We start from the raw sequence: 21038 nt of genomic DNA, 5'->3' as shown, positions 1-21038 counted from the left end.
TATTGTCTATAAATAATCTAAAATTAAATGTAAATATCTTTAAATTAATATAAATAACAGTTATAAAATTTGTATGAAATTTATTTATTATCATATTACAAACATTAATGCAAACATTCTCTTTTTAAAAACATTTTTTAAAATTCTGGAGTCAATAATAAAAAATTACAGTTATAATTATAAATATTGGAATGTTAAAAAGATTATAAAAAAAGATTATTTATTAAAACGTGATATAAAACCATATCTAATCATAAATTTTATCTTCTTGCATAAACATGTATTGAATAAATTGCACTATGTAAATATTCAAATTATGTTATCAGCATAATTGCATCAAAAATATGATTTCAAGAATGATTTGAGTTTAAAAATGTATTTTTTTTTTTTTTTTTTTTAAATCTGAATCAACTCAAACCTCTCTATCCTTCTAGATTCCCTTTCAACCTTCTCCACCCTTTTTTTCTCTTTATGTCTTTGCCCCTCTAAATATGCTTCCACCCTTTTCATATCCAACATTGTTTGTTTACCTTTCCACTTAATACTCCAATTATTTTTCTATTATTTATTTTTTCAAAAATAAATTTTAAAAAACACATTTTTTTAAAAAAAAATTACATAAAAATATATGTGAGTTTAGTTTATTAATCAATTCTTACATTATTATTTTATTATTATTATTTTTTGGGGATACATATGTAAATCATATTGTATATAACTTTCATACAAACCTCACAAATTACAACACATATGCATTATGTATATATATATATATATATATATGTTAAAGAATCAAAAAATAAAATTTGTAATTATGCTATTTTATAACTCATTTTAGTGAGCATATGTATACAGTTTTTCAGACATTTTAAATGTAATGATAATAAAACATCAAATAAAAAAAACAAAAAACAAAGTGTGAAAACGATTGTTTTAAGTGAAAAGACAAAAATGTAACCTGTAATGCACTTTATGCTTCTACACACTTATATACATACCCATACACACGCATTTAAAAAAAAACAAAATCTATGATGTATGAAAAGGAGGAACAAATTCCGTATATATTTTGTATTAATATAAATAAACTACACATACTGATACTCGTGATGTGTCAGCTCTTAACAACAGTAGAATGTGCTGGGACTGCAGCGCGCCAAAAATGAAGACGTGGCAGTGGATATAGATGGATGAAATAATCCAAACCCTGTGTGTCATCCAAACCCTAGACAGACAGACAGACAGTGCAGCTCGACTCCATCTTCACTCGGTAGTTGCCTTCGTCTCCGTGTTTCCATGGCCATGGCCATGCGCTCCACTTAGGGTTTCATCTCTTCACGATCTCCTGCTTCTCTTCGCTTGTTTCTCCGCGCCGCGGCGTTTCCCGTCTTCATGCGACCAGTATTGCAATTACTCCGTCGCGGTGCGATGTCTTTTCTCGTTTCTTCGTCTTTTCGCGAAAGCTGTGTGGCATTATCCTCTGCACTCGAATGTCTTTTTCACTGCTGTGCTCCTTCGACTTTTTCAACTTGGCTGTTGCCCTAGCGATTGCGCGAGCTCTAGCGTACCTCAGCTCTCTAAGAGAGCTTGTTGCATTTTTTTTTTTTTTTTTTTTTTTTTTTTTTATTGGTTTGGAGCTTTTTTGGGGGGAGGATCAGAGATTTCTGCTGGGTTGGTATCATTCTGTCGTTTCTGCGCGTGCCGGACCAGTGGCGGAGGTATGACAGTCTTGCATTCCAGCTGCCATCGAGATGTTGCGACGGAAGCTGGTGGATTGATCACTCTTCATGCTGGTTGATTTGTAGCCCTTGGCCGTGGCTCTCGGGCTTACTGTTCCACGTTATCGCATAGCGTTCCGAAACTTCGGGCATGGTGAGTGGAAGTTACTTGAAATTTTCTCGGAGTCTACTCCCAGATGTCTTGTGTTAGCGAGGACTTCAATGGTTTTGGATTTGTATCTGCGGTTGACTGTGTGAGATAGCAAAGCTAGTGTGGAGTGGTGACAGGTTCTGTACCAGTCTTGACGATGAAACCCGTAGACAGCGACTGTCTCTGAGCTCTCTTTTGGATTCTGCCCAGGTCTCTCCCCCCCCCCCCCCCCCCAATCTGTCGTGCTCGTCCCCCACACCTTGCACTTGCCGTCTTCGACTCGTTTGGGGAATGTCCGTGTCTGGGGGTTAGGTAGCACCGTGAGTAAACATTGTCCTCTGTTGCTTTGCTTAACCTTGTCCTGATGCCTTGCGTCTTGCTTGTGGCTGTCCGGATTAGACGTATCGTTTTACAGTACTGCAGGTTGAAAAAGTCCTATTTTCTGTCGGGCGCGCTGAGGGATGTTTTGGCGTATAGGCGCTACGTTTTAGGGTGTTGCCATTTTGACGTTGCCTAGCATCCTCCAAGCCCGAGATTTTGGATAGTTAGTTTGGAACTGCAACAAGATGATGATGAAAATCTTGCAAGCTACTGTAATGCTCGAGTTTATGCCAGAGCTCTGCTGTAACGTAAATATTAGCTGTAGCAGTGAGTAGGGATTTATGGAATTGCATGTATTTGGAGACTTAGAGAGCAGGAGGAGTAGAGGCTGGACGTTGGGTGTGTGATATACGAGTTCTCAACTTTCGCAGGGGATCTTAGTGAGAGATTGGGGCATGTATAGTTTGAGTGAAGCGATCTGGTTTGATCTTGGCTAAGTACAGTGATGATTGATGAACAACACAGTACATGTGCACGCAGATCCCTAGTTTTTTTCTTTCCTTCTTTCTGTACTGGAATCATGATACGGACTGGAAAACTCTTTGTCGGTGCGCTGGAATAATGTTTAAACAATGGTAATTTTGTCGAAATCTATGCGGAGAAGCTTAATTTTATGCACACTTGAGTTGGAGCTCTTTCTTGATCACGAAATATCGAGATTGAATGGCGGTTTGTTTGCCGAAATGAATCATTTCTCCTGGTTCTCCGTTGCTCACTGTTTCTTATTCTGTTTGTCTTGGTGATTTGACAGTTGTATTTTGAGATGAAAGGTAGAATTCGTTGGGTATTGCTTAATCCGTCTCCAGTGTGCGGTTGTGAGTGCTCTATCAAGAAATTTTAAATTGTGTAGTTGTGGCGGTTGAGTATGGCTCGAGGAATGGGACATGTAGAATTATGTAGTTACGACTTGAGTATTAACAATGATGTCGTGTGGGCTGCAACTTGGTTCTTCGCAGCTCATTTAACATTTCTTTGACTATTCCTTGTGAGATGGGATGTTAGTTTGAGGAATGGGTAGCTAGCTGGTGCTCTGTGGAGTGTTCTTACGGGTATCACTGCTTTTTACTTGCAGGTAGAGTCGGGGCGGATTTTTGCTGTTGCGCAATGTAGTGCGGAGAGAAAGTTATTCTCAGTGCCAAGATTATACCTGAGATTGCGGAGCTTAGCTGATCCCGGCCAAATGCAGCGTCCTGGTTCTTTTACTCCTTTTCCGTAGCTCTGGATTCACTTTCATTTTGGGGATGATAGTACCTTTTTTGGTTGACACTCTGATGCTCTAAGACCATGAAGGCATTGCAGCTACATCCATGGTATGATAAATTTTGCAGTGGATCCCCGCAGCATGTTGTGTAGCAGAGGGATCTTGATATGGAGATTGAGATGGACATTACAGCGTAGGAATGTGGTTGGAGGGGGGTAGAAGGCGTTCATAACAGCATAATCAGTCCAGGTTGAGGCTCAGTGTCGGGAGTGTGAGGAAAGCTGAGGGCTTGTGTAGTTTATGAGCCGTGGGAAGGGATAGGTTGTATGCAACAGAGAGAGGGAGATTGATGAGAGCAAGAGGGCCAGCGGAAGGGAGATTAGGGGTGGGTGAGAGGATTTGGAGAGCGAGGGGAACCAAAGTTTCTCCTCGCTGGCGCCAGACAAGGACACCCCTGGAGGGTGCGCTGCCGGGTCGGGTTGTTTTTGTTGTGGATTCCGGTCGAAGGAAGCCTCTGGACGGTGCAAAGAGGCTTCACACCCGCCGGCAGTGCACGGGGATGCTGCTATGGCCCCCTCTGCACCTATAACATTTGTTCCTCCATTGCCTTCACCTGGATTCGGATCCAGCGATCGACTCGTCGCCCAGTCCAACGGTTGTGCCTTAGGTTCCACCCAGAAATTACCAGGCAAGAGTAATTTGAAACATAAGACTTCGATACCTTCCAATTCTCATCCCGGCAATGGATCTTCTACCATGGATGGCAAAGATAGATTTGGAGAGTCGGAGGACATTATTGGCGAGCGTGTTCAAGGCCAAGGTGAGAGGGGGACGAAAGTGCAATGGCTTGATAACTATGGGAAGGACTTGACGGAAGTTTTTGAGTTTGAGCCCAGGTAAGACACCCCTTCTTCGCATGTGTTTTATTTTTAAAAAATTATTTATTTAATTTTTATGAGTCCTTGCAGTGGTGATGTCGATCAAACGTTGCACGACTTTGCCGTAGAGGAATGGTGAACCAGATCCAGGATAGTGGGAGTTGCATGTCGTGCTGTGCGTGGGAACCGTAAGAGAGTTTTCCGCTTTTCTTTTGCAGCCGAGCTAGGGGTGTTAGAATTCCAGTATTTACTAATTGCAGCGCATGCGCATGGGGTGTGAATGCCGTCATATTGTAGATGCTGAAGAATCGTGGATTTGTACTAGTTTTTAAGATACATTCAAGAGCCATACAATACCGTAGATGGTTTGGGTCGAACTCGGTAACGTTATTGTATAGTTCAGACAGTGTTCTTTGCATAGGATTTATAATCTGTGTATTAACGGTTGTTTCTTTGACGTGCTCTTGTTTGTATGTGGAACAGTAGCGATTCGGATGATTCTGAAGACTCTGACGACGAGGATTCTTCACAGGCCTGCACATGCGTGATTCAATGACAGCTGTAGTGTAATGGATCTAAGGTTTGGAGAAAGAAGATCTGGCTAGGTTTCATTACTTGAGTGCGTGTATTTGTATGACCCTCTGCTGGGAGTTCCCATTGGGAGGACAGCATGTACCGTAGCAGACCTTTTATGGATTGTGAGGAAAGCCGGGACGGAGTTTCAAGCGGGGTTGAACGGTCCCTCTTTGTCCATGGGGTGGACTATTGTCCATAACCATCCTTGTTTGTTAAGGACGGAGTATTTACAAGAAGCGCTGTCCAGGAGAAGCAGGCAGTCCTTTTTCAGAGGAGCCGTGGATTTTTGCAGAAAGCTGGCTGGTAAGAAGAATTGGGACAATTTCCAAGATTCCAGCTCGGAACTCGGTGTCCTTGAGCTAGTACGCTGGACGGCGACTGGGTATGATAAGCGGAGTCTGACCGTTCGACATGCATGATACCTTCTCACTGTGCCATGCTTCATGGCGAATCAGGAACCAATACAGCAGTTTTGAACGTGCACCCAATGTGGAAAGCAACGGGTATGAGAACGGAGCGGTACGTGGCAATCAACTGAGTTGCCGACTGAGACTAGATGTGCTGCAGTTTAGCCCGCTGTTTGCTGGTCGGTGACAGATAGAGAAGTGGAAGTGTGATACTTGGTTGGAAAGCTCGAGTAGTTAGGCAACGTGGGGTGCTATCCTTGAGCACCTGTGGCGCTCCACCGGTATTGGCCCGCGAAGTCTCGTCCAGGATGGGAAAGTCTAGCATGATTGTAGACATATAAATGAGTGCACGTGATTCTTCCAACTTCCTCAGTCGCTTTGTAGCTGGAGCAATCCCATGTAAATGTTGTTTTTATGTTTTTCAAAGATGAGCGTTTGTTGCTTGTTTCCTTAGCGGGGTTGGTCGGAAAGAATCCGTCGATGGTTAGGATGTGGTCATGTACGACTTTTTAGCAGATGCCTTGCCTGCGAGTCAGGGTTCACAGCTGTGTTTGTATTTGCATTCTTTAAGGAGACTTGGTCTGCTAGCCTCAGAACCCCCTCGGCATCAGGTATCACGATGAGTTGATGGGCGGTTTCACTGCATCAGCGCTGTATTCATTAATTCGAATCGCAAGGTCAGCACTCGTAATGCTAGCACAAGGGTAAAGAGTTGAGTGAAGAACCACATCTCTATAAATGGACTATCTTCAACGGCAGTGGATTTATTGACAGGGCAATCTGAACAGTTTTTGTGACAGACTCTCAAGGATGACGACTGCTACCAAAAAAACTAATTAGAATCGTAGTATCATTTTCAGTTTCTAGTTTCTTCATACCAATGCTGTCAGTGCATTTTTGCGGTATGAAATAAAGTTTTTCACCAATTTAAGAGGTATTTGCTACTCAGAATCTCTTGATTAACTACTAGACTTCCGGAAATGTGTGTATTGAATAATCCTTACCTTTGATACTGTATGGGAGTCGAAAGGTATAAAGGCTCCAGATGTTCTCTTTGCATGTCTGCCCCCAATTCTAGCTATGCAATTTTCTGTGTATTTTTTTAAGTGCAAAAGAAGGTTCGGGAAACTTTCCCACGCAGCTCTTTCTGCACTGCTCTATCATGAGTGATAACATAATGCAATGGTGTCGCTGTGGACTGTGTACAGTGGGCTCTAATAGTGATGACATATACTGCTTGTCGTACTTATTAACTCATATTGACGCCACAACTCAATATCTAATTTCGGCGTATCCATAGCATGCAGTGACAAAAGAAAACTATGTTTTGGTTTTCAAAGTATCATTTGATGTATTGCAAAATGTGAAGATCATAGTGCCTCTCTATGACATTCAAAAAGTTTACATGAATTAGGGGGTGTGGTGGCGTATACATGAATTAAGAATTACCTTCTTGGTCTTTGTTTGGTAGGTGGATATTTTGTTGATTTGGTATTTGTTGAGGACAAAAACCCCCCCAATGAATGCAAATAGGATGCTGTTATAAATCTAGAGAGACTAATAAAATACTTTGCTTTGTAGTAGCACAAATGTGTGAAAGGTTTGAACAATGAATAAATTCATGTTCCATAATACTAATTGTGAAAATTTGAACAAGCTCAAAGCAAATAAGAATTAGAGAACACAGCAGAAAAACACTAATTGAAGTTTAAACTTGAACAAGCTATCTAATTTTACATTAAGAATACAATTATTTAGAAGGTAGACACATGAAAATGATGATAATAATAATGTAATAATAATGATAAGTTTTAAATCATCAAATTTTATCAAGCTACATATTTGGATTAGAAAGAGATATGTGAACAGTAGGGGTGTACAGTGAAAATAAGGTAAAATAATTTGATGAGACAAGATTCAATATGCTGCCTTTGATCATCATTATATTTGGTGTAAATACAAGAAGGATTGACATTATGCAAAGGTACAACATAACATAAAATGTAATCAAAAAGCATAATGATTTGAAGTTGCATGGACCAAATGGAAGTTGAAATGATAAATATTTTAAAAGTCAAATGTATCAATACAATTGTTTTTAAAGGTATTAGTATTCAACATAACCATTAAAATGGTATTAGTTTTGAAGCAAAGAAAACTAATACCATTTTAATGGTTATGTTGAATACTAATAACTTAAACATATTTCCTTTAATATATGTGTAAAAATGATGGAAAAAAGAAGAAGTTAAGTGATTAATATAGTAAATGATACAAAGCATATTAAGTGTGTGTGTGAATAACCTCCAACAACCAAATAATAACAAAGTTACACTTAAGAGTGCAAAATAATAACAAAAAGACAAATGATAAACAATTCAAATTCCAATTGTGAAATTTCAAGCATGCTTAGTAAATCCACTTACTTGTGTACAATGGTTAACTATAAAACATGTAAAAAGATATAAAAGAATCATAATCACAGTTATAATTTACTTCTTTTCTCTCTCTTTCTCTAACAATAAAATTCTAAACACTAAAACATATCCTGGCTAAGTCATCATCCATGTAGATTGTGTGCCATGTTCACTTTGCTTGATAGCACTATAGTAAATCTACACACACAGTTTTAGAATCAACTCTAATGGAGCATGACAATAGAGTCAAGGCTCAAGAAAGCATTAGTCTATTCTAAGGTAGTGCCAAAGAATCCACCCATGTGCATATTGGGTGGCTCTACAACAGGAGAAAAGAATTGCATCAGGATGTTTTGTAATGTCACCATGCCCTTCACTTATCCTTCACTATCTACTATGAATCCCCTGTCATGGCAAGCTCTAAACATCTTTGGCATGACTTTCTTCATGTTATCACTGAGTCCTACATCAAAGGTGTTTGGATGTTGGACAAGCTCAATGCTGTAGTAAATATTGTAGTCATAAAATCCTCTAGGTGGAGATTTATCTAAGGATATGTACTACCATCGTCTTATAACAGATCATGAGTTGAAGAAACTGTCAAATTCTAGCATCACCAATCTTATAAAATCTAGTACATCAAACTCCAACAAAATAGCCCAAGTTGAACCTATGTACAAAATAAGGGAAAATAAATAATTATGTATAATTAACATCTATTATATATATATATATATATATATATATATACATTGAACTCTGAAATGATAATAATTGCTTGTTGTATAGCTTCTACCTTCACATTGTTGGATCCATTATCTTTTAAATTTGAGGATGGTTCAATTGTTATTTTAAATTATTTTGATAAAAGACATATTATTGAGTTCAATTGGTTGCTTGGACGCCATGACATGGACAAAAGACATTGATAACTGGGCAGTTTCATTATTTGAAGATTCTTAAATTATGTCACCAATTTGATTGTATGACAATCATGCAAGTCCTTTGTTTTTTCTACAAAAAAGAAAAGTTATTAATTTTGATAGTCGAAACTTTTTATTTATTTTTAGATTACAGTAACAAGAATAATAATAAAGTACAATTATAACTGAGACAATTCTAAAACTTAGAATTCAAAGATCATCATTCATCAATATTGTTTCATTGATCTGATAGCTTGTCAAGGAGATTGGGGGTTGCAATCTCACTCTTCATGGTCCTAATCCAGATTCAAAGTGGGTGATAGAAAATCCACCAACTAAACCGTAGAATTCTAGCTTCCAAAAGAGTATGAAATTTGTATAATGGATTTACTTTTGGTGATCCCTATCCCAAGTCACTTGTTTCTGATGCACTCTCATTCTAAGCATTTTCATTTATAACATTTTTCTACTTCAAATGAATTTCTATGCTATTAAAAGTCTCTTCCTTATCTTGCATCTTGTTGTTTTCATAAAGAGCTAGAGGTGGATTCTACTCTATCCTTGAAGATACGAAGTGACCAACTGCAATTTAGCTCAAAATTGATTATGCTCTATACTTTATTTTTTTAAATTAAAATTATTTCAACTTTGAAAATTATGAAATCAAAACTTAAAATACCCTGATCAAAGATACTTATAAGAAAAAAATATTGAACTTGAAAAAAATTAAATGCATGACTAGATTAATATCAAATCTAATTAAAAATAAAATATTTTTGATTCCATTGAATAACTTACTTGCATTAATTGTTGGGACTTCAAAAATGTCCACTTTTGTCTCTTGTTGTTGCTACTCTTGATGCTATTGTTTGTATTTTTTTAGAATTGATTGCCTTCGACATCTACTTTCTTCCTTGATCCTTTCTAGATCGTCTTCTTATTGAATAGCCAACCGCAACTCCATGTGCTCTCTTGATACTCTTTTTCATCTTCTTCTTCTTCTTTGTAAAAATTTAAATCACAAAAAGAAGTCATATAAAAAATCATCACCTATTGATAAATTGTCTTAACCCTACATGTGAATAATCACAATCTAAAACAAATCTATGTGTAATTTAAAATTTATACCTTAAAAATTGACACTTGAAGGAAATAATAATAATAATAATAATAATAAACATTATGTTTTAAAACATTTAAGCAATGTTCACAACATTCATAAACATTTAGCATGTCTAGAGAAATGAGAACCTTGTATACATCAATATAAGCATTAGGTTCAAAATGAATTAAGTCACTCCACCTTCTGGTCTATTTTCTTAGAAAGATTGGCATGCATGTGCACTTCAATTGTAGTATTGCCCTGGTTACAAACCTATACATTTTGCATACAATTGAACTAGGAAAAAAACAAAAATGCATGAAATGATTACAAAAAACTTTTGGGTTTTTTCTAAAAATAAATAAATAAAATTCAAGTTCGGATTCCTCAAGGGTGCAAGGACCAAAGAGGAGGCTTTGGCAAAGAAGGTGTTTTCAAAATCCCAACAACTCCAACAACCTCAACCACTTTGCATTTCCAAAGTTCTCAAGGTTACATCTCAATCAAATTGTATTTTTGTCTCTTTATCTTATATCTATGTTGTCTTATATAATAGATACGACACAATAGTTTTGGTATAGTAAAAAATATTGAAGAAAAGAAGTCTAAAAGCTACAAACACTTAGCATGAGCAAGGACTATAGTCTAAGAGAAGTGTGGAGAAAGATGATTCTTACTTTGAATACTCTTTACTTATAGGTGGTGGTTTGCTCACCAACGAGGCAACTTCCATTCTTTTGATATTACATCCATTTCTACCTCATCCAACTAAACCCTTGATGCCACCACAATAACTTACTTTAACTCTTAGCTGCCTTTTTACTATTAGCAACATATTATGCTTAATCTCTATGTGGTTGTAACTAAGCAAGTACTTGTTGATCTTCAACAAAAAAATATCCTATTTGGTGGGTGGATGTATGTGTGTGTAAATATATAAATAAATATATATATATATATATATATATATATAATATTATATCACGAATTTTTATAATCATGTCTTTTTGAAGCATTAAAAAATATTTTAAAAAATTAAGTAGTTGTGGCACAAGAAGCTAATAAAGTATCATATTTGGTCCTTTCTACTATATTATCTTCGAAGTGAGTGTTAAAATCAAATTTTAAAAGCTAAATATTCTTAATATCATAATGTTGTTGACAACAACCTTGATGAAAACGATGTGTCATATATGTCATTAGCATAAATTGAACATCTTGCACAAAAATGGTATTGCTATAGAGATTATTTTGAAAAAAAAGACAATAAAGTTCATGTCATACTTTGAATTTGATCATCAAAGGTAAGTCTTGTCTAAACAGTTTTGTACAGATCCAACAAGTATTGAACAGTCATAAGGAATAAAGAAATAAGGATGAATACAAAGCCAGTTAGTAAACACGGGAATAGTCATCCATCCACAAATACATCCGTCCACGCACTTATACGCGCATCCATCCAAATCTATCCATCTACGTGTACCATAGCCAAACATCCATCTTCAAGTTCATCCATCGACACGAAACTCATGCGTACATCCATACATTAATCCATCCATCCACATAAACGTTCATCCATGCACCCACCTATCAATTAATCTGCGCATTCATCCATTACGTCATCCATCCATCCTATTGGGAGATTTGCGGGGTATCGGGCAGATAGGAGCAAAGCCAGGAGGGGCAGAAACGTGCAGCGACTCGTCCCAGGAAAGGATTGCCAATCGCCGTTTCGAAGCACGGAGACGGTCCCCCATTGAATCCCATTGCATGCACACACACATTTACACTCACACACTCACTCACTCTATTCACAATCGATCCCCCTCATTGTTCACGCTTTGTGAGCTGCCTGTCGGAAAGAATCTTGGCCCTCCCTCAGCTCCGTCTCTCATTCTCTCTCTGTGTGTCGAATATAGCTTCCTCCAGTGCCCACCCCACTCACTGCCCCCTCCCATCGAAACATGGATTCGTGCTGAGATGCCGAGTCGCGTCGAAGCTGGAAGTGATGCCCTGCTCCCGACGCAAGTCCCCAATCAGTGTGCTAGACGGTCAACGTCGATAAGCACGCCTCCAACGGCAACGGCTGTAGAAAAGGAGTGGATTAGGACTTGCGTGAGAGCGTCAACTCTCCCCCAATCCAGTGCCTCCAGCGTCCCAGGTTAGCCTGTCCCCGGCTACCGGAGGTACTCGGGTTGTGGCCATATCATTCTCGGCCTGTTTCTGCGCTCCCACTACCTCAAATGCGGACTTGCACCTTCAGCGCAGTGCCAAACTGGGGACAAGGGGGATATGTCAGTGCGGTGCTGGCACCGAAGTCGCGACTGCTGTCCCAGTTCGGAAGTAGGACCTCGCCTAGTTCGCCAGACCTCGCCTAGTTCGCCATGCCAGTAGTTGTTCTCGATGCTCTTCGACTCCGATCAGATTCCCTCTTAGCTTTGCTTTGTTGGGCCAGCTGCACCGCGGTCCCACGCAGCAGAACGCCCCCGCGAGATTCCTGGCAAAACCCCGATGGATCTTTGAATATCCACTTCGTCGTGGTTTCTTATTCTTGGTGTTTGGGAGCTAGTGGCTGCGTTTTCCACCTCGGATTTAGATTACGGCATATTCATGAATCCTATCCATTGATACCGCAAACGAGTCCTACCTTTACCCTCCGCTATTCATGTGCCCGATGGCATTTTGTCCAACTAGTGTTTGTTTTCTCGACAGGATATTCCACGGTGAGTTTGAAGGACTCTGTAGGATCTGGAGTAATTATTTCCAAAAGAGTAGGTGGCATCAACATATGGGAAAGTATTAAAGAAACGACTTGTGAGAATCCTAAAGACAAGCTGTGTCTGCAATGTGTGCATTCATTTACAGGACTCAGTTTCAAGAGTAAGAAAGAAGTCAATTATATTTCCTACCCCACAATTTAACAACAATAAATTAAACAAATAAAAACGCTTGTACTTGGATGAATTTAACCCACCTCAACAATCTCTGAATCTGACCGCATGTAAGGCTTTGTAGAGCATTCAGAGAGACTATTCTAAATTCCGATTGCCCACTGGTACAAATGGACATCAGTGTCTTGTAACCATTGTGTTAGATTTGATAGATTGGGAGACTAGCTTCCCATTAAATTGACATCTTGTAGAGAAAGAAACAAGTTGAACTCAAATCATCACATTGAAATTGTCAGCAACGTACATATTAACACTTCTTAACAGTTCTGTAGAATTATACTCTATCTTAATTTTTCTTTTCTAAGTTCTTTGTTTTTAGGGTTTTGGGAGCACTGAATGCAATTACTATCTTTGATACGCCATTTAATCTCAATTTGTACTTATTGAAGAAGACAAAAACACCCTGTAATTTTTGATGGTTCTCAAAAGCAACACAACTGATCTTTTGGATATGCTCCGAAAACTCAAAAGTTTATCTTTTTTATGGTATTCATTTTTTGATGTGTCAGAAGGAGCTTGATTTTATTTTTAATATAAGTATATCACATTCCAAAATAGTTATTTGCTACAAAAACTTATCAAAAGTTGGTGATTTTTGTTTCTTTTATATGATTCCATATGATATTTTTTACAACCATATTAACATCCCAATTGGTGTTCTACATTTCAACGTCAGTTTAAGAAACATGCATTAATATCCTCTAACTTGCTGTACCAAGTCAATTTTGACAAAATCACACTTAGTAATAACATTCCTGCATATTTCAATGGTAGATGAAGTTATTATTGGAACTGAAGTGAGCAACTTATTCCCGCCAAAGGTTGGGGTGCAAGCTAGGTGAGGAATGAGCGGGGGAAAGAGCTGGGAAAGAGATCCCCAGGGGGGGGGGGGAGTGGGCCGCCCTGCCATCCGACGCCGAAGTCGAAAAATATTCGGATTTCCGCTTTGTGTGTGTGTGTCTCTGTTTGCCTCACCCGTAGCCGACCCCGCTCCGGCATTACGCCTCTCGCTTCCTTGGAATCCTGCCCCGCCCCGTCCCGCACTTGTTTGCTCTGTTCTCGTTCTTGTGCTCGTGTCTCCTTCTTTGCTTTGGCGGTCGATCCCTTCGAGGTGCAAGAGTCGCGTTGAAGGCATTGGAGGATTAAGAGGTGGAGTAGAGTGGAGAGATGAAGTATGGGAAGCTGTTGCAGATGCTGTTGGAGCAGATGCCGGTGGAGTACCGGGACAAGTTCTTGTCCTACAAGCAGCTGAAGAAGGTGATTAACACTATTTTGCAGGAGAATTCGTTACCGACGGCGGCGTTTGTGCAGTTGGAGGATGAGGCGGACGCCGAGACAGGGCAGGGAGAGCAGGGTGACGATCGGCCGTCCGTGGAGTCAATTACAGCGCGGGACGTGGAGGTGGCTTGGCCGCTGGCTGATGGAGTAGAGCGGGAGACCAAGCGGGTGAGATGGGAAGCAGGGATGGCCGTGCGGACCGAGGGAGCGGCGGGAGAGGGGGTAGGCGGGGAAGGAGGTGATGGATGTGTTGGAACCAAGAGGAAGATTGGAGGCAGGGAGGAGGTGGTCGTAGTACGCAATAGCGGGAGAGAAAATGTGTTATCACTGCCCGTCCAGAGGGAGGTTTTGGCTTCCAGGCCAGTTGATCCTCGCGCCGTTGGAGAGGAAAAGGACCTCACGAAAGATGAGGAGGATTTTTTGCACCTCTTGAATGTTGAGCTTGAGAAGTTCAACAGCTTTTTCACGGAGAAAGAAGAAGACTACGTCATCCGTGTACAAGTGAGTAGAATCATGGCTCTTGAAATTGCAGACTTTTCCGTCCTTAATTTGATATGTAGACGTAGATCTGGCTTAGCAATTGTTTACTCGACCGCTTCGTTTTTGTCGTCACAGCCTGCCTCAGTGGCTTTATTTGATTAGTTTCACGTATTGAGCTCATGCGGTCCTTGGTAGGGAAACCCTACAGAATATGCAACGCAAAAAATGCACTCCCTACGTTTACATATGTCTATGCTCGTCAAAGCGAACGATTAACTTGCACATTGGCAGGATGTAGGAACTTAACCTACTTTCTGTCCCTTGCCCTCGGATTTGAATCTTTTCAGTAGCGATAAATAATTAATGTTAGAGCATAGGATGTGATGCGACACCCACGAAGATGCATGAGTTCTATTTCAGTGACAGGGTGGAGGCTGTTGTGTATGAACCATGCAATGGTGTCTGGGAGGGCTTTTGATATCTATGTTATAGTAGGTTCTGAAAAGAAATACGACTTGATTGAATTTGTAATTCGCGAGAGTGATCATAGTCACCCATCTTCCTCTTTCTTGTCGTTCATGTTTATCTTTTCCGTGCACCAGGCTTTTGAGCTTCCGAGCAGGAAATAGTAGCGTCCATCGTTTTAAGTCAATAATAGCAATAACAATCCTAGTAATGATATCTGCGTACGAAGTTTAATTATGATCCATATTGTATCTAAACTTCTGTGATACAGGAGCTGAGACACAGACTGGAGAGGTTGCGCCAGCGAAATGATGCAGAAGTGCATCAAGGAGACTGGAATGAGGATTTTCTGACAATCCGCACGGGACTTGTCACGTTACATGGAGAAGTGGTACTTATGAAGAGTTATAGCACTCTCAATTACACAGGTTAGACTTGCTAACATTGCTTTTTCTCTGGTTGTTAATTAAAAACTTGCGAATCAAGTTCCCACTACATATCTCCGAACGCCAATTTTTCAGTGGAGCCGGATTCCTATCACCCGGATTTTCTATTTCATTCAACTTGAGAATTAGATGAAAAATCGCACAAAGTCGTGCAATCTAGAGCTGTTTGGTTGTCTTATGTAAACTTGGAGGATGTTAACTTGTTTTTTGCACATTACTCTTCCTTGACTTTCGAACGTTGCCAACGGAGAGTAGTTCAACCCGCACTTGTAATCTTTTAGGAGTTTATGGGGTTCGGGAGTGATCTTATGCTTCTGTATCAGTTTTTGCTTGAACGTCACTTTGTCTGCACTGTACAGGGCTGGTGAAGATATTGAAGAAGCATGACAAGCGCACAGGAACGGTCCTTCGTCTGCCTTTCATCAGACGAGTGCTCTTGCAGCCATTCTTCTCCACAGAGCTTCTCTCGGAACTTGTCAAAGATTGTGAGACTCTTCTATCGACTTTCCCCGCTGTTCCTATTGAAGAGAGCATCGATGTCGAACTTTTCGGTGTAACAGGGCAAGCTCAAAGTGAATCACAGGAGGGTTCATATCCGGCAGGTATCTTCGTCTTCTTGATGCTTTTGGACACATTTCAACATTATCGACGTTTTGTAATCCCTTTTGATGAGTAAGTTGGTTCTTCTTAGTGGTAGTCTGTATTCAGTTTCGCTGTGCTGACGAGGTAGTTGGAACAAGCTTCTTAACTTGAATTTGAACTTAACTATAAGACAGGTTTAACATTTGGACATTACCCCCATACTTGACTGACATTTTTGTCAATTGTAGTGCATGCTGCTGGAGGCATATTCAAGAGTACCGTGGCTGCCTTACGAACGATTCAGGAGATGCGGAAAGGGAGTTCAACTGTCAGTGCTCAGTCCTTGCCGCCCTGCAATTTATATGGAAACGATGAACGATATGGCATAGTTGACAACGAGGGATCCTGGGGCAGAAAATTGCCTGTCCACTCCAGGAAACAGGAATTCGAGAGCATGGCCTGTACCAGTTGAATGGTAAAAGCAAATAGAGATCTTGCAGAGCTTTAGAAGGGAAGTCTCTGGAATTGAGACCAGTTTTTCACATGATTTTGGAGCCTCTCAATGATGTATGGGAACACAATGATTGGTTGCTACCTGCATCTTGGCTGAGCTTATGTCCTTTGATACAGATTGAACATAGCTCTCAAGCCTCCAGGAAAACATATTTACTTAGGGGAATGTTGAGGATATGAATTACCCGCTCCTGCATCCAAGTGCAAGAACCACGCTGGGATCGAAACTCGTTGTAGGGACCTTCTCTTATGGAACAGGCCCTGCATCTGAGGTTCCTTAAAGCTCTCAACGAGATCTCATGGACGTAATTTATAGATGGTGTTGAATGAGGGATCCCTGGAATACGTGGTGCTGTCCCGAGTTGAAAATGTCGAAGATCGTCTCGGGGTACGCAACCCTGCACTACAGGGTCACAACCGTCGCATGGCTGTGAAACGGAAATACTTGGGCATATCAGAGGAGGCACTAGGTGGAAATTCGTTTGAAGGACCCTTTGTTACACTCTTTTTACGGGGATTGAACCCCAAAGAAAGTCTCGTTTTTTCCATGTCATTTTTTTTGTAAATCTACCCTGTTCTTGGAATTCAATCTATCCATCTGGACTATTTTCCTACAGTATTTTATATTTGCGTGCAGGGTGTATTTGCATCCTTCCAATCCTCATGCGTTAAAGAACATGATATTTTGTAAGCTTTAGATACCTATATTCCGGCGTCAGTGGTAAATGTCTGGTCTTACATCTGTGTAATTTACGAGTGGGTTCATAAATGTCGTACTATTCTTCGTTATTCAGTGCTATGCAATGCCCGTAAGAAACAAATTGTTAATAGTGATCACTGGGAAGGGTAATGTGTAGGTTTTAAAAAGTCACCTTTAGTGGGTCAGCTCAGGACACCTTACTAATGTCCCTCGGAAACGCTGATGATGCATACTTGAGCATACTGCTTGCAGCAGATGAGCTTGGTATCATCATTATCGTATTTATAAACACTATCACAGTCCCTAACACTCACATAATCTTATGTTTTTGGGCATCGGAACAATCAAGGAAATTCAGATCATGTCCTACGATACTTGTCTGCGCAAGATTGTCGTGCAGAGATTAACAGTCAATCGTAATTCCTTGACTGATTGGTAGTCTGCCTTTGTCTGTCTCGTTGATTTTGATCAGCAAATGCAATAGCAAGGACTTGCCACGTAAGATCGAATGTAATACATGTTTGTCTTGTTGATTTTGATTGGATAAATGCAACTTACCACTTAATATCAAGTGACCAAGTGTAATACATATTCATAAGTAGAACATAATAGTTTTTCAAAAATCTTCCTGAAAACATTGGTTAGAATATTGGCTAAATCTTGAGCATGAGAAAGCAAGGGTACAAGGTGAGCTTCATATATAGGGAGCTATTTAAAATTAGGTCATTTAAAATGGATGTTTTAAATGTTCTAAATGGTTTCAAGGGTCAACTATGTCTTTGAACAAGAAGAGGTTTGAGATATCTTCAAGATATTGTGTCTTATCAAATTTCATGCCATTGTTGTCATTGTGTACCATTATGGTATCAAGAAGTGATGATGACATATTGCATTGTCATGAAACACTTGCAATATAATGTGAAATTTTTTAGAAAATTTTCATACAAATCCAAATCTTCTTGACTTAAAATTTTTATTGGCATTGTAACACAATTGCATCACATTCGTGTTGCCAACTAATAATTAATCATGAATAAGATTTTGATGCATATTATCAAATATAAGATCCATGGTAAATAGTAACACATGTAATAGATGAATAATGTATTTAAAGCAATATACTAGCTTATCAAACACTGACTTTTGCTTTGCTAGACTTATATCCAATTGTTGATGGAAATGGACATCTTCTAGATTTATGCTTTTAGAATGAAGCTTCAAGTACACAAAGCAAGCATATATTGTAAAACATAATTGCCTTTAGTATGACCAATTGCAATGCAAATAGGCATAATGAATTTGGATAGTAAAGCTAGTTTATTGTAATACAAGTAATTAATAAAGACCTCTTGCAAAAATTGCTAAATTTTAACATTTAAATCTCTTTTAAGAACTATTGAGTTAAGCCAAATCAAAAAGATTTTAGTTTTGATTAATTGCATAACAAAATTTGTAATGTCGTCTAATGAATCTAGCTAAATAATGTTGATTCTAAGGGTTTCTTTAAAATTTTCTTCTAAATCTTTTTGAAGTAATCATAAGTCATGTAAAATTTATTTATTATGTTCACAAAAAATACCAACTTCTTCAATATATCTTTCATGACCAATTACTCAAGGAATTAAGTAAAAATTTAATAAACAAATGAGTTGGAAATCCATACATAATTATCAATACAAATTTTCTACCAAGTTTAAGATTACTATCTATGAGTAGCCGTTATCATATTCCATAAAGTTTGCTAGAAAATGTACTAAATACCTGGCCGTAGTAAGTAAATAGAATTTGCAATAACAAAGTCTTAACAACTCTAATAGAATCCTAAACAAACTCTAATTAAATCTTAACAGTGCTTATCAATCTATAATCAAATTCAAAAGAAGTCATTAAAAAATCACAAAATAAACATAAAGAAATTATAAATTAATCTTAAAATATATATATAATAAAAAAATCCTAAAAAAATATCAAAGAAATCTTTTAAAATATTGAAAATAGAAATCTTAAATGAATCCTAATCAAAACTTAATTTAATCCTAAACAAATCCTGGTGAAATCCTAAACCAACCATAACCAAAATTTAATATAATCCTAAACCAATCCTAAACAATCATAATGTAATCCTAATGTAATACTAAACAAACTCTAATAAAATCTTAAACCAACTATAAACAAAATTTAATGTAATCCTAAATCAATCCTAAACAATCATAATGTAATCCTAATATAATTTTAAATAAATCCTAAACACTTAAATACTAAAAAAATCCTAATCAAATCTTAATTAAATCCTAAAATGACCTCAAAAAAATCCTAAACAAATCCAAAAAAATTCAAAGTAAATCTTGATCAATTCCTATAGCTATTTTAAAATCTCAATAAATACTAATGAAACTATTGATTTCAATTCAAATTTCACCTACATTTAAATCTACAAGCAATTAACAAGCATAAAAAATTTGAGAAAATTTGAAATCATCAATCAAAAGCAAAAGCTCCTAAACCTCTAATATGTTGGTTGCCTTCCTTCTCCAATTTGGATGCTGACCTTTTAGTAGTAATTTCTCCTTGTTGAATTGTTCAATTGCTTCAAAAATTGGCTAATATATAGATATATAAGTCTAAATTTCTTTTACCAATTTTTACTTCAATCGAACTAGCGGATTTTTTTGAATTACGAAAACCTTTACTTATCCTAAATTTTAAATATCCAAGAGCCAAATTCAATAAAACTCTCATATTCTTCAATCTAACTATTTGATTGACATCGAATTTTTTAAATACATTGAAGACAAGTACAATAATATACTCTCAAAATTTTACTTGTAAATATGCTACAATACTTACAAAATTCTCAAATTTGTAAATCTATTTTTGTTTTTAAAAAATCAAATTTATTGTATAAATATTTTACTTTGAAAAACATTCAAAAACTCAATATGCCTAAAAATCACATAAAACCAACTCTTAAAAAACCACTCATTAGTTTGTTCTCAAATCCTACTTTTTTATCACCTAAAGAACCCTATAATCATTATAGATGCATAGTTTTGTGTCTCAAGGACTAATTTTGATCTTAGTTCACAATTGGCCCTCTCTAGGTATCAATTCTTGGTATTTTGAGATAATTTTTGCTAAAACATATTCTTAATTTCTTCTTGAAGATTTATGTATGATTTATTTTCTTAATCTATTTTGAATTGCCTTATTTATGGCCTTAGAAAGTAAATAGAATCCTCTTTTATAAGTAGGCAATATTAACTCTTATTAATTTTTACTACCTCTTTGTCTATTATTTATATTTTTAAGCTAATTTTCTAAAATATTTTTATTTAAGTTTCTTTGTAATATAATCTTTTCTTTCTTATTTCATCTAATGGCCATATTACAACATGATACCATCATATACTAGACATAATATTTGAAAAATCAAAAACTAATATCCAAATATTATAAATCACTCTAAAAATAAAATTAGTGTGCAATATCTCATTTAATTGCTTCATTAGATCTAATGCCTTGTTTCAAAAATTTATAACAATTTCATGTAATAGATCTATTGATATGCACATGTACTAATATATTATTAACCATCACATTGATAAGATTATTTTTGGTTGTATTTGTTGTTTTATTGATAGGCAATTCCAATATTATTAAACATGAAAGAAGAAATAATGTTTTTTCTAGTGACTCCTATATATCTTATTTAATAATTCTTTTAAGATTAGGAAATTTTAACTAAAATCTTGTTTTGTGCTATATTTCTTGCCATTATATATTTTTTAACACCACTACTACTTCTAATAGCAAGTCCAAAAATATAATCTAATAACAGAATTAATCTTCTATTGCAAATAAGAGAAAGT

The 21038-nt window shown here is 37.5% G+C and overlaps 2 protein-coding genes across 5 annotated transcripts; both read left to right on the top strand.

Moving 5' to 3' along the window:
- Positions 1 to 1270: 1270 nt before the first annotated feature.
- Positions 1271 to 6249, top strand: LOC112286406 (uncharacterized). Of its 4 annotated transcripts, XM_090254584.1 has the most exons (4): positions 1279 to 1423; positions 1659 to 1872; positions 3323 to 4347; positions 4813 to 6249. In XM_090254584.1, exons 3-4 carry the CDS (start codon positions 4019 to 4021, stop codon positions 4883 to 4885), a joined length of 402 nt encoding a protein of 133 aa, XP_090110710.1. In that variant the 5' UTR covers positions 1279 to 1423; positions 1659 to 1872; positions 3323 to 4018; the 3' UTR covers positions 4886 to 6249. The 4 variants fall into 4 exon arrangements, with proteins under 4 accessions (XP_024384039.1, XP_090110713.1, XP_090110710.1 ...); XM_024528271.3 differs by having other exon boundaries at positions 1271 to 1872; XM_090254587.1 differs by lacking the exon at positions 1659 to 1872 and having other exon boundaries at positions 1273 to 1423.
- A 7411-nt stretch (positions 6250 to 13660) lies between these two features.
- LOC112291131 (SPX domain-containing protein 2) lies at positions 13661 to 17022 on the top strand. The gene is made up of 4 exons (XM_024538179.3): positions 13661 to 14484; positions 15200 to 15356; positions 15734 to 15976; positions 16205 to 17022. Exons 1-4 carry the CDS (start codon positions 13873 to 13875, stop codon positions 16426 to 16428), a joined length of 1236 nt encoding a protein of 411 aa, XP_024393947.1. The 5' UTR covers positions 13661 to 13872; the 3' UTR covers positions 16429 to 17022.
- The last annotated feature ends 4016 nt before the right edge of the window (positions 17023 to 21038 follow it).

Source organism: Physcomitrium patens, chromosome 1 (assembly GCF_059467195.1).
Source record: "Physcomitrium patens ecotype Gransden chromosome 1, ASM5946719v1, whole genome shotgun sequence".
NCBI lineage: Eukaryota > Viridiplantae > Streptophyta > Bryopsida > Funariales > Funariaceae > Physcomitrium > Physcomitrium patens.
Note: the sequence above shows the minus strand (reverse complement) of the source record. Positions and strands in the feature narration are given on the sequence as shown.

Coding starts and splice junctions, on each gene's coding strand:
- LOC112286406 (XM_024528271.3), top strand. CDS start 4,019: ATGGCCCCCTCTGCACCTATAACATTTGTTCCTCCATTGCCTTCACCT. Junction 4,348..4,812: donor GTTTTTGAGTTTGAGCCCAG/GTAAGACACCCC, acceptor TATGTGGAACAG/TAGCGATTCGGATGATTCTG.
- LOC112291131 (XM_024538179.3), top strand. CDS start 13,873: ATGAAGTATGGGAAGCTGTTGCAGATGCTGTTGGAGCAGATGCCGGTG. Junction 14,485..15,199: donor ACTACGTCATCCGTGTACAA/GTGAGTAGAATC, acceptor TCTGTGATACAG/GAGCTGAGACACAGACTGGA. Junction 15,357..15,733: donor TAGCACTCTCAATTACACAG/GTTAGACTTGCT, acceptor TGCACTGTACAG/GGCTGGTGAAGATATTGAAG.